At 38.7% G+C, this 15086-nt stretch overlaps 1 protein-coding gene across 1 annotated transcript; it reads right to left on the bottom strand.

The window, feature by feature from the left end:
* Positions 1-473: 473 nt before the first annotated feature.
* Positions 474-15049, bottom strand: mbtd1 (mbt domain containing 1). Its single transcript, XM_070927093.1, has 16 exons — positions 14941-15049; positions 13709-13913; positions 13427-13560; positions 13225-13339; positions 13046-13128; positions 12844-12961; positions 11305-11439; positions 11094-11182; positions 10566-10800; positions 9879-9934; positions 7901-8005; positions 7586-7733; positions 5680-5762; positions 4276-4504; positions 2714-2785; positions 474-592 (listed from the first exon to the last, which is right to left on the bottom strand). The coding sequence occupies exons 1-16, from the start codon at positions 14959-14961 to the stop codon at positions 474-476; spliced, it is 1947 nt and encodes a 648-aa protein (XP_070783194.1). The 5' UTR covers positions 14962-15049.
* Positions 15050-15086: the final 37 nt, after the last annotated feature.

The raw sequence follows: 15086 nt of genomic DNA on the forward strand, positions 1-15086 counted from the left end.
GGGTGGGCTGATGTTGACTTGCAGGGCCCCCATTTCTGTCGAATTTTTTTTGATCCATCCAAATATCTCATCTGGTTGGATGTTTCACACTGGAGGAGAGGAGACAAGCAATGTTGTGTCAACCGAGGGTGGTACAAAAGAGAATGCCCAAACACGTGTGACCCGTGTCCAATCCTGGGTGCTTTCCAACCCCTCAAAAATACAGGTTTTGTGAGTGATTATGTGCACACAAAGCTACAAGGTTCGAAAAATTGTTCAGAGGGATGTTCCCTTCAGGATTTCTCAGAAGCATGAAAACGACCCCCCCCCCTCGTCATCGCCATCATCTGTACTGACTCAATAGAAGGCCTGTGGCATTGGTCTGAATGTGATTCGAGGCTAGTTCGACTCCATGTTCCTGATCCTTGATGGGGTTTTTCTCCAGAGGTGTGTCCTGTCCCGGGATCGCCCTGCTCTGTCCTGACCTCATGACCTCAGGGCTCCTGTTTGATGTAGTAGCTGCCCGAGCCGTTGCTCTCCTGGTCAGAGGTGCCCTGTGAGAAGGTAAACTCGTCCACCTCGGCCGTCTCCTCTTTCATCCGCAGGAGAGACTCTACAGACAGGAGCAGAGACAGATAAGAGAGAAAACAGCAGCACAGATGAGTCACTTGTGTTCATGCAGTTGCAGTAAAATACAAGAGGAGCCTTTGTCTGTGTTCCAGGTGTTAAGCTCAAAATGCATGTGCAATTAACATTAAGATGATTACTTTAAAAATACAAAATGAAACAAACGTGTTGTGAAAGTAGAGATTTCCTGCAAATGAAATGAACACACCTTCACTGACAAGAGGAGATATTCATGTGAGAACAATGACAATGAATATGTACCAACAAACGTTGATTTAACAGCAGAACATGCAGCATCACCAGCATCCAGCTCCACAGGGAGGCCCTGTGAGCAGGACTCAAGAGGACCATCTCCTGTTAAAAACGGAGTTGAGCCTCCGAAGGCTTGATGTTAGTATGACGTTACCTGATTTGTGGGTTTGGTGGAGGTGGGTTCGGGGTCGGGGCCGAGTGGGTCCCTGGGCAAGGTAAGGGGGCGGACTCTGCTCTTCGTCCCCTGAGAAGCTGCTCCTCCTCCTGCCTGTCTGACCGAAGGGCCGTCGACCAACCGGAATCTTCCTCTCTAAACACCAAGCCAGACTCAGGGTAAGCTACCAGGGGTTTATTACACACAGGGGTTCAATTCAACTGGAACATGTTTTTGATGTTAAGATTAAGTATTGGGAAGGAAATTTAAAAGGGTAAGGAGCTTAATTTTATTTAACCTCACACTGTTGTCACTTGCATTGATATGCTTATCTGAATAAGCCCCTGGTAAGCTGTAATCAGCCTGCTAGACCCAAGTGCGCAGATGTGCTGTTAACTTGTTACCAAGAACAAGGCTACAGCAACTGTTAAAATGGTAAACGGCTGGTTTTATCCACAGCCATTTGCCTCTCATTCACCCATTCACACCAATACTCACACACCGACGGCAGCAAGCTGCCATGCAAGGTGCTGGCCTGACCATCGAAAGCCATTTGCGGTTCAGTGTTGTTGCCCGGGGACACGAGGAGCTGGGGATCTAGTCGCCAACCCTGTGATCAGTGAACTCCCCGCACATACCTCCTGAGCCAAATGTATCCACATGTGTCTGTGGCTATATATAAAAGTTAAATTGAAAAATGTACTATATTTTCATATTTGCAGACTATGTGCAACCTCAAATCGGTATAAATAATTTGAATTATCTCCTGCTGTTAGCTAATTAAAAAACAATTTTTATTATGGTCGTGGTAATGATGGATTTTGGAATCCTTCCATACAAAACCTTTCATTTTAATTAGAAACAAGCTAAAATGAACACATAAATCATATTCAAAGGTAAAAATCCAATTTGCAATTTCATTCTCAAGTTTAAATAAATGAGAAAATTCGTTTTTTGTAATGGCAGTTCTCCCAGGCCTTTTTTGTGAAAAGTCAATCATTAGGAAATTGATCATTAAAAAATGACCATGAAAAAATTAGAAATTAGCTACAATCAGCACATAATTTCAATTCTATAGTTCAGTTTCCAAAAATATTTCCATGTTTAGGTTGCACATTGTCTGCCTGTCTGCAAATAAAAAGTCCACTCCACACCTAAATTCATCATTATGGGAGTGCTGCAAAATAATTGTCAGTGAAGTTTTCATTTAAATTTTCATTTTGGCAGTAATTATGCATCTTTAAACAAACCCTAAGTGCAAATTGGATTTTAAAAATGGCATTTGGATTTTGTCATGCATACTGTCCACACAAATAAAAAGTGTAATATCAATTTGATTAAATGATTTCATTTTTATATTGGCAGCCATAGACTTCCATATTAACTGCTTGTGTTCAGCAAAAAGTTTACCAACTTTGCATTAGCATCTCCTTTTGTGATGTGAAACACTGGACCTAAATAGGGATGTAACACCAGGGGTCTCATTTATAAAACCATACTAAAATCTTTTTACAACATCCCGCAATGTGACACAACAGGTCAGACGAAAATATTTCAGACACACCGAGCAGGTGACCAATCAGTGAGCAGCAGAGTTTCCACCACAAGTGTAGCCAGTGACAGTGAGAGGGACAAGAAAAGGAGGAAAGAATGGAGAGAAAAAAAAGTGCCACAGTTGAACAGTGCAAGAAGGTTACTCACTTTTCTTTTGGCCTTTGTACTGCTGGGCTTTTTTCTTCTGCTTGGGTACAGATTGAGGCATTTCTCTGTTACCTGAAAGAAGACCATAAGACGGGAAACTATGGGACATTTGTGGATAGTGAGATATAACAGTGAGGTACAAACCAAGAAAACAAATAGTATCACAAATGTAGAATATGGATTGTATAAAATCTTGCAGAAGCTACAATTAGGAAAGTATTGATGCGATATACTGGCCTTATTAAGAGGATCGGATATCTGTAATGACATGCCCGATCCACAATAAATACAGTTTCTTTGTCAATGTCATTCTAAAATTCTGTATTTTCACTATTAGTTATAGTGGCGGCAGGCAGAAGACTCACTTTTTACTGCCACAGCAATCCCTGGCCTCATGTTAGACTACATAAAAATAATTCCAATGAGTTTTACACGGTGAGGTAAACAGATATGCAATATACAAGAATATGTGAACACTAGAACAAGAAATATGTATTTTCATCTTATGTACACAAGTGTTATGCCACCATGTTCATATTCAGATATTAAACCTTCTTCAGATATGGACCATTGCTGGCTTCATCTATTTGTTAAAGACATTGCTTTTTGGCTTACAAACAAACAGTTGGTCTTCTTTATGTAAATATTCTATAATGGCTCTATTAATACATGACACAACCATTACGGATAAAGCTGCTGCTCGGATATCTGGCACCTGGTTTACAAGAGGGAGCACAAAGCCTCCTTTTTTCCCCCCTCACCATGATGGCAGCACCGTTGGAAAACAGCAGAGAGTTAGAAATCTCTAATGATATTTATCTCAGTGGCTTAATTAATGGCCCCTGTGAGCAAGAGGGATTCTCGCCTCCTGCTTCAAATCTGTAGACCCCTTTTTACATTTACTCATCAGTGTTATTTATTGGACTACTTTATAGCCTACAACCTGACAGCTACCAGGCATAGTTAAATGGGATAAGACGGCAGGTTGTGACTCTCATTTATTTCCTTTTTGCTCACAAGGTAAGTTCAGAGTTTTTGCTGGATATTTCAGGGGGGGGGTTTAAATTGGGGATTTATTTTAATGGGGAAAGAAAATGAATGAAAACGCTTTTTAGTGTTCTGCCATGACAAGAATCTCCCCAATAAGGCTGTACTATTAGTTTCTCTAGGGTTAGGGTTATTGAAAAAAGTAAAAAATGCCCATCACAATTTCCCAAGGTGATGGAATGAAATGTCTTGTTTTGTCCAACCAACAATCCAAAACCTAAAAAATATAAAATTTAGTATTATATTACGACAAAGAAGAGAAGCACATTTTGACATTTGAGAAGCTTAAACAAGGGAATATTTGCATTTTTTACTTTAAATAATGACTTCAATGATTACTTGATTATCAAAATGACTTGTAAATCGACAAATTGTTGCAGCTCTACTCCTCAACAGCTAAAGATTTTCTTTTAGCAATCTCATCCAAAATGTCAACTTAGCACACAAGATATCTTATTATCTAAATGTGCACAAGGCCTCAGTGGTTACTGAGTTGAAATACATCATATTCTTACTCTGGGGGGGTTGGAGCTGGTAGCCCGTCAGCTGACACCAGCCCACAGGGTAGAGGTCAGGTGACTCGCAGTCCACCCACTGGTCATACTCGTCCTCCCAGCCATCGAAGTGGATCCTCAGTAGCCGGTGCACAATCCTCGTCACCGTGGCGACACACACCAGCCGTGGCTCCATTAGATCAACAGCCTCCAGCTTCATGCCTTGCCGGAAACCGTGATTGGGAACCTCCTAGAAAACGCGAGGCATCAAGGACAGTGAGAAAAATATTACTCATTTACATACAATAAAAACACAAACATAATGAGCTACTGTGGAGAAGCACTGACAAATCCTGAACCACCCAATACTTTACAATAAAAGCAAAATCAGCAGACAAACATCCCTAACTTAAGGTCCCCTTAATAGATTTCTTCTGGAGCTTTCAGTAAGAAGTAGTAAGGGGTACTAGAGTTAAGAAAGGTCTGAGATGAATGAACCCAACTTACCTTACTGATAACAATTTCCCAATTCATTATGTGGCACTATAATTTCCAGAGGCTTATTATCTTGAATTAATTTTAGCTCGCTATCAAAATCAGCACACAGGGACTTGAAACTTGCTCAATAATTAATGAACTGCTGCTACATCACCAGATCATCAGCCTCTGGAACCAACAGATGGCAGCTGCTGATGGAGTTGTAAAACACGACAAACTATGCAATCCACAACATGAATGGGACATTTTGGAACCGCTATTGGGGGGAGTCAGAGCAAGGCAGCGATGCGAAGCCATCCTATTTCAGTACTCTCTTGCAGGTTCACAGTAAAGTTTAAAAAGTTGTGCATCCCTCCTGGCGAGAATGTTTTGGTCAAACACTTTGTGCTTCAGGAGGCAGAGTACACATAGGCGGGATATCTGTCCTGCTAACCGATTCCAACATGGAACTACACAGAAGTAATGTATATATTACCATGGAAATTTGTCACAGGATAAAAGATTGTTTTAGGAGCGAAATCATTTTTACTGTGAGCTGGAAATTCAGATATGTGTTTTGACTGGCAAACCACTGAATTTTAAAAGGTGGGTGTATTACCTGAACATTTCATTCTGAAAAATTTGAACAATGTGTCAAAAATATTACTAGGTTGTGGTATAGAACAATAATAATACAACAACAAATAACAATAAACATATGCACAAAAACCAAACCAGATTTTTCACAAACATATTGTTGGTGCTACCGGAAAACCTGGAGATGTCAACTGAAATCACTAACCAAAAGAATTTCATCATATACAACTAGTCATAATGGTGCTCTGTTTACCTGCTGCTTTCTGTTTTAAGATGTGGTGGCAGAAAAATAATACCAGAAGACATTAAAACTCAGAATGATAAGATCACAAATACAGTGGGAAAGCCTACCTTGTTAAAGAGCTTGACAGGAGCAGCTATTGAACCTGTTTCTCTGAGGTAGTCAAACCATTTAAGTGGCAGTTTAGTGTACCCTGGGGAACAGAGTCAGTGTTGAGACCAGGACATTAGGAAACCATATGCAAAAAGATGTTATCAAACTACTTCTAACCAATAAGTGCACCTGGAGAGAAATGGTATTTAACAGAGTATAGAGGTTCAGTATGGAACATTGAAAGTACCTAAATATAAACAAATCAAACAAAGAAACGTGTTAAACTGACATTATTCAGCATTTTTGTCCTTAACTGAATGAGTCGTTTTTCACTGAGGCATGAATTTTCCATGCCATATTAAAATTAAATCACAACACAGAATACAAAAAGGAGAAAGTTGTGTTGCATTTCAGTGTTGTCCAGCAGAGGGCAGTAAAGTTCTGTTATTAGTTTTCACAAGGAGATGCAAAGGAGTTTCTTTTTTGAGAATCAATGAACTGTCCAATAACAGCTTGGGGGTGGGGCCGGGGGTTGTCTGTGCTTCAGTACAGCAAACCAACTTTGCACAGTGATTAATGAGAGATAGTAGTGGATTCCCAGGACAGAATCTCTGCTCCATCACTATTGTTGTCACCTCTAGTCACTTGGTAGATGATATGGGGAGGCTGTGCAATGCAAGTTAAAAAAGTATTATTTTATGTGTTTGATTGCTTAGATTGGCTTTTTGGCTTGTGAACGAGTCTGTCGACAAACATACTAAAATATTCTTTGGGACAGGTGGTGAAAAAGTTAGTTTCAAGCCCTGTACTGTAACTCTCATGCACCCTGCTACATTCATTATTAAAATAAATATACATTTCCTCAGTCACCATTGTCTTTTCTAAATGTTAACGCATTTCTCCCATCCTAAATGACAGCAAATCTAATCTAAAACCATTTCTGGATAGCGTTAAATATATATTATGTTATAATATGTAGTATAACGCAGCTGAATGACATCGCTTCTGACATACCAGCTCTCCCTTAAATACCAGTCATGTTCTGAAATCTATGGCATAACCAACGTATTTTTCCATTTCATGAATTCATAAAAAACCCATCATAATAATAGAATAGTAGAATTATACATGACTTTTCTTTGACAGACCATAGTTTTTTGATTACTTGTGGACATTTTTTAAATTCTTAAATAATGAGTAGAGTGCAGATCTACTTAAACAAACTGAGACAATGCAGACAATAACATTAGTGTTATATAGATGTCCATTTAAGCACAGCAAGTTGGTGTCTCATTTGTCATTATCATTAAATTGTGGTATTTTATCAGATGCATGATAAATGAACATGATATCGGCATTATATATCGGCCGCCCTGCTCTCTAAGTATCAGCCAATATCAGAAAAACTCTGTCAACCACTATTACTATTGACTGTACATTTAGTTACAATTGTGATCGACTGTTTTAAGGGATATCAATAAAGCTGCTGTGTGAGTATACTTTCAAAAAAGAGAAAAGGCTCCCTTGCATCTCCTCATGAAAACTAATGACAGTTCTTTGTATTCAGTATTGGTGGGTCTACGCTGTCCTCTGCTGGACAACACTGAAATGAAATACACCTCTTTACATTCTTTTCAGTGTTGTATTTTAATGTGACATGGACAATTGATGTAATTCAGTTATTACAGACAAAAAGCTAAATAATTGTCCTTTTAAAATATATTTTAATTTAATAATAACTAAAATGCATACATAAAGTTAAATACAATACACATTGTTATATGTATTTCCTTTTTTATTTCTTTGTTTGATTTGTTTTTATTTCTTTGTTTTTTTTTTATCTTCCATAGATCTCTCAATTGGAGCAAATGACCAATTAACTTTCTTAGGGCTCAAAGAAACAAAGATATGAGTGTACAGTACCTCTAGGGGGTGTGAGTTCAATGTTGTTGATTTCACAGAAGCCGACTGGGAAGATGGAAGGGGAGGTGCTGTGGTAGCAGAACCAGTCTGATCCGTCCACTGCCTCCGAACCGTCGATCCCAATCATGAGGTACCCGTCTGCCAACACCTACAATAAACGGCAGATAATGGCTGAAGTTAGTCAGGAGCAGCTGAGAGAAAGGCATTTTAATATAAATTACAGCAACTAATCCTTCTTTTAGTCCACAAAGTTTTAATCCTGACACACAGCATCTCATCACATAACATTAATGTGGAGTCCAGAAACGTATTTACCTTTCTTACAGTGGCTACACATATAGCTGAGAGGTTGAGGGGGTCAATGGCTTCTAACTTCATCCCGTCTTTGAACCAATCCCCACTCTGGTCCACATCTTTCACCTGATATACACATGCAGATAGAAAAAAGACAAATTGAGGATTATTATTTGAAATGTTGTTTAATCAGACATTATATTAGAATGACATAATAATGGCATCAGTTGGACATGTTTAAAAACTGTGATATTGGGCAAGTTTTAAGCATTGAAAAAAGGACAGTGGAAACCAGTAGATCATCAATCATCACTTAATATTAGATCTAAAAGCCTATCAAGATTTACTTGTATATGAGAATGAAAAGCAACACACAGGGCCATGTACTTCAATTGTGGTTTAACTAATTCATGCGAACATGCTGTTATCTTGCTGAAAGTATCCTGTTCTCATCCAATTTGGTTCTTGAATGCAGTTTGAGGAGTGATTTGTTAATCCTGGACGAAGTTATCATGAATAACAGTGTGCTCTTATTTTGAAATAGCAGAAACCTGAGTAGAGAGTTGAAACCATGATCAGCATTCATATTACTGGCTGAGAGCTGATCATGTGATGCAGTTACATGAGATGAGGTAGGTGTGTTGGGAACCCTCCCAGCATGTACTGGGGATTAATGGAAATAAGTCTATTTTCTCTGTGTTTGTGCATTGTTACTGCTGTTTTTTTGTTCTACATTGTGCTCCACAATGTTTCCACACTTATATCACTGTTGTGTGTTTTATAGCATAATATAGTATAGGTAACTCTTCATTATGAAAATATAATTGTGTCAAGAGCTAAGCGGGGTGAACACATCCTATATAAAAGGAAAGTGGGAAAGCGAGGGAAACTTTGTAATGTCACTAGAGGAATTGGCAAACCTAAACAATAAGCAATGGAAATCGACCAACTCGCTGTCATGGAGAGAGTTTCACTGGAAAAACTTTATAACACCAGCACTTAAAAAATCCAGAGTGGCAGATAGCGTGCTGGAGAGGCTGTGGGACTGAGAGAGCAAATCCTTATCATGTGTTCTGGGAATGCTCTGGGATTCACAGCTACTGGAAGACAATCAGAGATAGTATGGAAAAAGTTTTAAAAATTAAGATGGATTTTGTTTTCAGGTCTTGTATTTGGGTAAGATGCCACAGCTTCTCGGCTTTTCTAAAACATACATGTTTAAAATAATGCTGGCCGCTAGTAAAAAAGACATTACGAAAAAATGGCTAGATCAAGTGCCACCCACACTAGCACACTGCTTAAATGTAATGCATGACATTTTTGTCTCTGAGACTCAAGACAGACATATTTGATAAATGTTGGAAAGGATAGACTGAATTTGTCAACCCATATAGATCAGACTTTGATATTGCTTTTGACAATTGATTTGTAACCTCCCTGGTTCTCTGCTACACACAGACTCCTTGGCTTTTCAGTTAGTCTTGTTTTGTTTTATTTTGGTTTGTTTGTTTTGATTTATTTCGGTTTAAAAAACATTGAATAATGTAGTGTACAATGTGTATAATGTAAGTAAATATAACTGTGATAATTACACCAACAGATCATAATGATTTCTCAATAACCGGCATGTTGTCATCTAAATTCCTAATCATAAAGCAAACTATTTGTGTCTGAAATTAATTTATGTATGGGTTCATCCTTAAACGTCTTGGTCGTGATACAGCTAATTGCTAATAAGCTGCTCTTTTGCAGGTTTGGCCTTCAGGAGTTGCTCTGACATACATTTTAAGCAGCTTTGAAGAACCCCAAAGTCCAGACTGATGTCAAATCCTCACCATTCTATTCAGGATAACTTGGTTATCCACGTACTAAAAATGGGGCCACGGTCTGCAATGACTACTAATAATGACATAATTGCATATCAATTCAAACCACAGCTATAGGATTTGTTGAGAGGCATTTAGGAGAACAAAAATAGACATTTTCTGTTTTGTATTACCTTCTGGAAGAACTGTGCAGGAGCATCAACTTGACCCTCAATTTTCTTTGTAACATCTGAAAAATAAATTGACAGATCAAAATTACTTTCCATTTGCCTAAGCTAAAGGTTCTTCAGCAACATACACGCTAAATTGGTTTAGAGACTACAGACAGTAAAAGCTGAGAACGCGCTGTGCCTCAGGGAACACAGAGAAAGAAATGAATAATTGGATTCACTATCAAGGTACATTTATTTGTCATTCTACAACACAGGGCTGCACAATGTAGCCTTCTTGTAGCCTTCTTCGACTACACCCACAGAACATATATACCAATATCTACAAATTAGAATGAAATAAAAATAAAATAAAACAAAAAACAATACATGGTTACTTATATACATATATCATATGTATGTATATTATATATTATTTTCGTGGGATTTGTGGACAATAACAAAAATATAGAATCTTGCCGGCCTCATCCTTTAAAGCTTTTCCTTGTTATTTAATAGCTCATACTTGTTACATGCCAAGTGATCAACAAACATTACAATTCCACAAATAGCTAAAAATGGAAACAAATTAAATGTCATTAACATTGTAGATTTTACATATGGTATTCAACACCTAAAAAATAGAAATAGCTATAATTTTCTTATCAGCAACATTTAATCTTGAGTGTCACTGGACTTTTCCAAACTCACCGGATCGTTTGAAGCGGTGTCCGATGCTGCGTGACCAGCCTATATTATGAATGAGGGGACTGTACATGTGGCACCAGAAGTCATCCGACCTGTCCTGGCTCTCCTCATAGACCAACCTGAGGCGACCTCCGATTACCTGCTCGACCAGCGCCACCCGTGTCCGGCACAGGTAATTCTTATCCACCACCTCTACCCGCATCAGCTTCTTGAAGGGGAACTGCATGTTCTCGTGTACCTATGGTGAAAAATGATACATGGATTTAACAAAGGAAAAACCAGGAGGATGGAAAAATGTCACTGATTCATTGTTGTTTATAGTGTTCACAGTTGTAAATGTATAGAGCACTTTTGAGAGGAGTTGTAGGTCCAACAAGAATGAATTTTGGGGTACTTTTGTCAAATAATTTCTGAAAACATTATCAAATTTGGAGATGTTTCATTTACATAAAAAATATCAGCTTGCTCTGATTTAAAGATACTGTATATCAAACAGTTTCATTCAATTTACGAGCCATTTGTGTGACTCACCTTGGTATCAAAGTCAGGTGGCAGTGTTTTAGCTCCAGTGAGACGCTTCACGAGAAAGGCTTTCCAGTTAGAGTACTTATGCTGTATACCTGTATGGGAGATTACAACAACAACAACAACAACAACAACAACTGTAACAACTACCACCAACCATCTCAGAACACAGGCATTCACAAACAAGACTGTGAACAAGTTTGGCAACAAGACTCACTTTTTGGAGGTACAAGGGGTTTGCCACTTGAAGCGCACCATCCCACCGGGTGCACCTCAGGGATGCAGAGATTACACCAGAAGTCCTTACTGGTGTCGTTGTCGAAGCCCTCATAGCGCAGGAGAGCCTTGAACCCTGCACAACAACATAAAACACAATGGATTTCACAGCTCATTCTTGGCTTAAAACAATCTCCAGTCCACCTACTTTCTTGTTTCTTGACTTTCGACCCTATTGCATGGTCTTCATCGGCCAATGACGTTTACTCAGTTGTCATGAAACTGTAGATGTCATGTCAATGAGCATGTGAAGCTCAACTGAACATGAAAGAGAAGTCCTAAGAGTGCTCTGAATAACAAGTTTAAACATCTACAGTTCCAAGACAACTCGTGCAAACTCAATCTGCTTATGAAGACTGTGTGATACAGTTGAAAGATCCAGAACAAGTGGGCCTTGTGTTTTGTCTATAACATAAAATACAGTGAAAGGACAATTAAACAATGGAATTCAATACAATGTGTTCACAACATGACTAATATTACTGTTGGATAGTGGATTGTGAGTTTAGCTGTCAACATACTTTGTAACATTGCATTGCATAATTGTAAATGGACTTCACTTATGTAGCGCTTTTCAACTGTAACTGTTCCCAAAGTCATTCAGTGGCTACCACCGCACCACCATGCCAGCCCCATTAGCTTAGATATATACAGATGTGTTTGTGTACATGATGTGTGAATGTGCACATACTGTGTATGTTACTTGTATGATGTGCAGATATTTATAAAAATTCAAAAGTTCAGCTGAAGTTAAAATGAGACTCCAGCAGTCGGAGCTAGAAAAATCAAGTGGGTATCTACCAAAGTTGCAGGAGGGGATACGTCAGGTATGGATATGTCAGGTAGTCATGTGTAGGTTTGTTTACGAGACAAAACACTGGCAATAAACATACACAAAACTGCCGGGACAAAGACACCCACTTCAAATGGCTAACTGAGAATGCTGAAGACTCAGTCTTCACTTTACACAGAATGAGCACTATGGATTTTGTCCCCCATCTCTTACATGTAGTTGCACTTGATGGCTAGTATGCACAAGAGGATGACGATTAAAGCTGCCAATGACTCTTTCAATGTGCATATGGGCATGTAAGTGTTATATTAACATAGACCTGGAAATATCTGAAGCTATTCTTTAATAATTCTGAACAAACTGTAATTAAAAACTATCAAATTTAGAGACTGAAGGAATTATTTTACACAGTGGAAGAGTTTTGTCTGATGTAATGCATAGCAGTGGAACACAATTTACTGCATTGGACCTCAATGTGATTATTTTACATGTGACTTTGCATACATTTGTCATATTATAAATTGATATATGATATGATATATATAGAATGGAAAATATATTATCATATTGTAATATTGATCTTGAACAACACCTATTCCCACCAGTTATTCACAGGAATAATTTCTGACACTTTTCAGGTGGATTTGTCTTTCACCAAATTTCCTTGATCTGTAGAAGTAATTTTACCTGCTAGCTTAATGATTTCTGCTATCCAGTACACCTTAGTGGAGAGGTTGGTATCAGAGTTGAACACTTCAATCCTCACCCCTTCTTCTATGTCTCCCCAGCACGTCCCCATAGGGGCCTGAAGCAAAGAGGAAGCAGTGAAGCTATTCAGTCAAGACAAGCAACAAATTAGTCATTGCCACCTTCTCAACACTTTACTTACGTGCTTGAAGCAGCTGACTGGAGCTCCAATCGTGTTATTGCTACAGATATACCGACCCCAGTCAAAGCTCTCTGCAGGGACCACTGACAAAACCAAGAAACAGTGTAAAGCTGGAGTATATCTGAAAAGAGCAACACATCTACCCTATTAACCATGATTACTGCTTTTTGATAACATACCAGCTTTTGATTTGGTCTGGTTCTGTTGACTTGCGTGGTACTGGGCATAAGCTGCCAACTTTGCCATAAGAGGCTGTTTCTGTAAGACTTTCGCCTTTTTTGTTGGTGGTTTGCCCTTGCAAAATCAAAGCAGACATCGATATTTGCTTAATGTAGGTTTAATCTTAAAATATGTGTTGTAGTAGGCTTATAATGCACTTACCTGGAGTCTTGCCAAGATGCTAGCTTTTTTGGAATTTGAGGAATAACTCCTAGAACAGGACACACTGCAGAAGCGCTTGGTTTTTGAGTAAAAAGCATCTCGTACTCCAACCATCCCACACATCTCACAAGTGGCTGTGAAACAGAGAACACAAAACAGACACATATAATGTGTTAAAATCATGAGACTACTACATGTTGGCAAATTCATTTTCTCACTCAGGATTGTATTTCAGAGAACCACACAATGCATAAATACCAAACATTATTTCCATGTACTGACCCATTCCAGCCTTGCCGTCGGGGTAGGTATAAACTTGACCATTGTTCTTGATGATGGGCAGGCTAGCAGGGATGGAGGGCACCACCTCATCCTCGCTGTCCTCTGAGCTGGAGCTGCTGGTGGACTCCTCGCTGCAGCTGTCATAGCCATCAAACATCCCGAATGAGTCTCTCCGCTTACGTTCTGAACGTGGTGTGCGTTCAGCCTTTACAATCAAGGCAATGACAAAGAAGACATGAGAGTGTAAGGCTGCGAATAGCGACCGAACGAACAATTAACCTGATGATTATCATTACTATATATAGTAGACCAGCATATATTTGCATTTGAGATGCATGGACCAGTGACATTTTCTCATTTTTGCTTAAAAATATACTTAAATGACTTTTTGATTAATAATGGAAATTCTCTGTTGATCTACTCAATTACTTGTTTCAGCTCTAGAATAATCTTAGAATACTGTTTAATAAAAAAAGCGTACAATTACAGTTTTTTGTAAATACTGTACATTCCCAATTTTTACCTAGATTATATATATTATAGTCCCGGTTTTAATGTCATCAATTTAGTAATCTGACCCGGGAAGCTGGCTGTGGAAGTTGCTATAAAAAGGGGTTCAGAAAAGTCAAACATAATTAGAATTATTACCGTGAAAATCTGAAAATGCAATACATCTGGCTAATTCGGTGTACAGGATCCGGAACATTTTTAAAATATTTACTGTTGTCATAGCCTGCCCACTTCCTCCTCTGAGCATCACAGGTGACACTAACTCGTTACGCTAACATTAATTATTTAGCCCGCAATACTGCTGAAAGAATAAAACAATGTACTAGCCAGTAAAGACATACTAAGCTAAACGTAAGATATACAAATTAGAAAAGCTAGCTAATATATAAGCTAACATAAGGGGCGGCCTTATTAGAAATACCTCCTAATGCTAACTAGCGTTAGCAGAGCTAGCTAGCGGAAATATGTTTTTCCAGATTTTATTCACAAAAGCATACCACACCTTTCATTTGCGTAGCAAACCTGCACCTACACATACGTAGTTAATATGAGCATGAGGTTGTTTTATTTCTACCCTTGGGTTTTTTGGACAGCTTTCTAATATTTAGCGCTGGATGACTAACTAGCTACCATAAACAGATAACAACAAAGGAGGAGCGCTAGCCTAAGCAAATCCCCTTAATCGGAGGCTCACGGCCCTAAAATGTTTCAAATTCACTTACCAAATCCCTTGTGTCTTCCATCAGCTCTTCATATAGATGACGTTCTAGTTAACGGTGCTGCCCAATGCAAATGAAACCCCTATGCTGGGGGTAAATTCGGCTTTGAAATACCAAAGTCTAAATGAATACTACCAAGTAGGATATCA

This window comes from Enoplosus armatus, chromosome 20, assembly GCF_043641665.1.
Source record: "Enoplosus armatus isolate fEnoArm2 chromosome 20, fEnoArm2.hap1, whole genome shotgun sequence".
Taxonomy (NCBI): Eukaryota; Metazoa; Chordata; class Actinopteri; order Centrarchiformes; family Enoplosidae; genus Enoplosus; species Enoplosus armatus.

Excerpts from the sequence above, each read along its gene's own strand:
- mbtd1 (XM_070927093.1), bottom strand. The coding sequence starts at position 14,961 with ATGGAAGACACAAGGGATTTG. Across the intron at positions 13,129-13,224 it reads CCAGACCAAATCAAAAGCTG|TGGTCCCTGCAGAGAGCTTT; the intron begins GTATGTTATCAA and ends TGGTTTTGTCAG. Across the intron at positions 11,183-11,304 it reads ACCCCTTGTACCTCCAAAAA|GTATACAGCATAAGTACTCT; the intron begins GTGAGTCTTGTT and ends TCTCCCATACAG.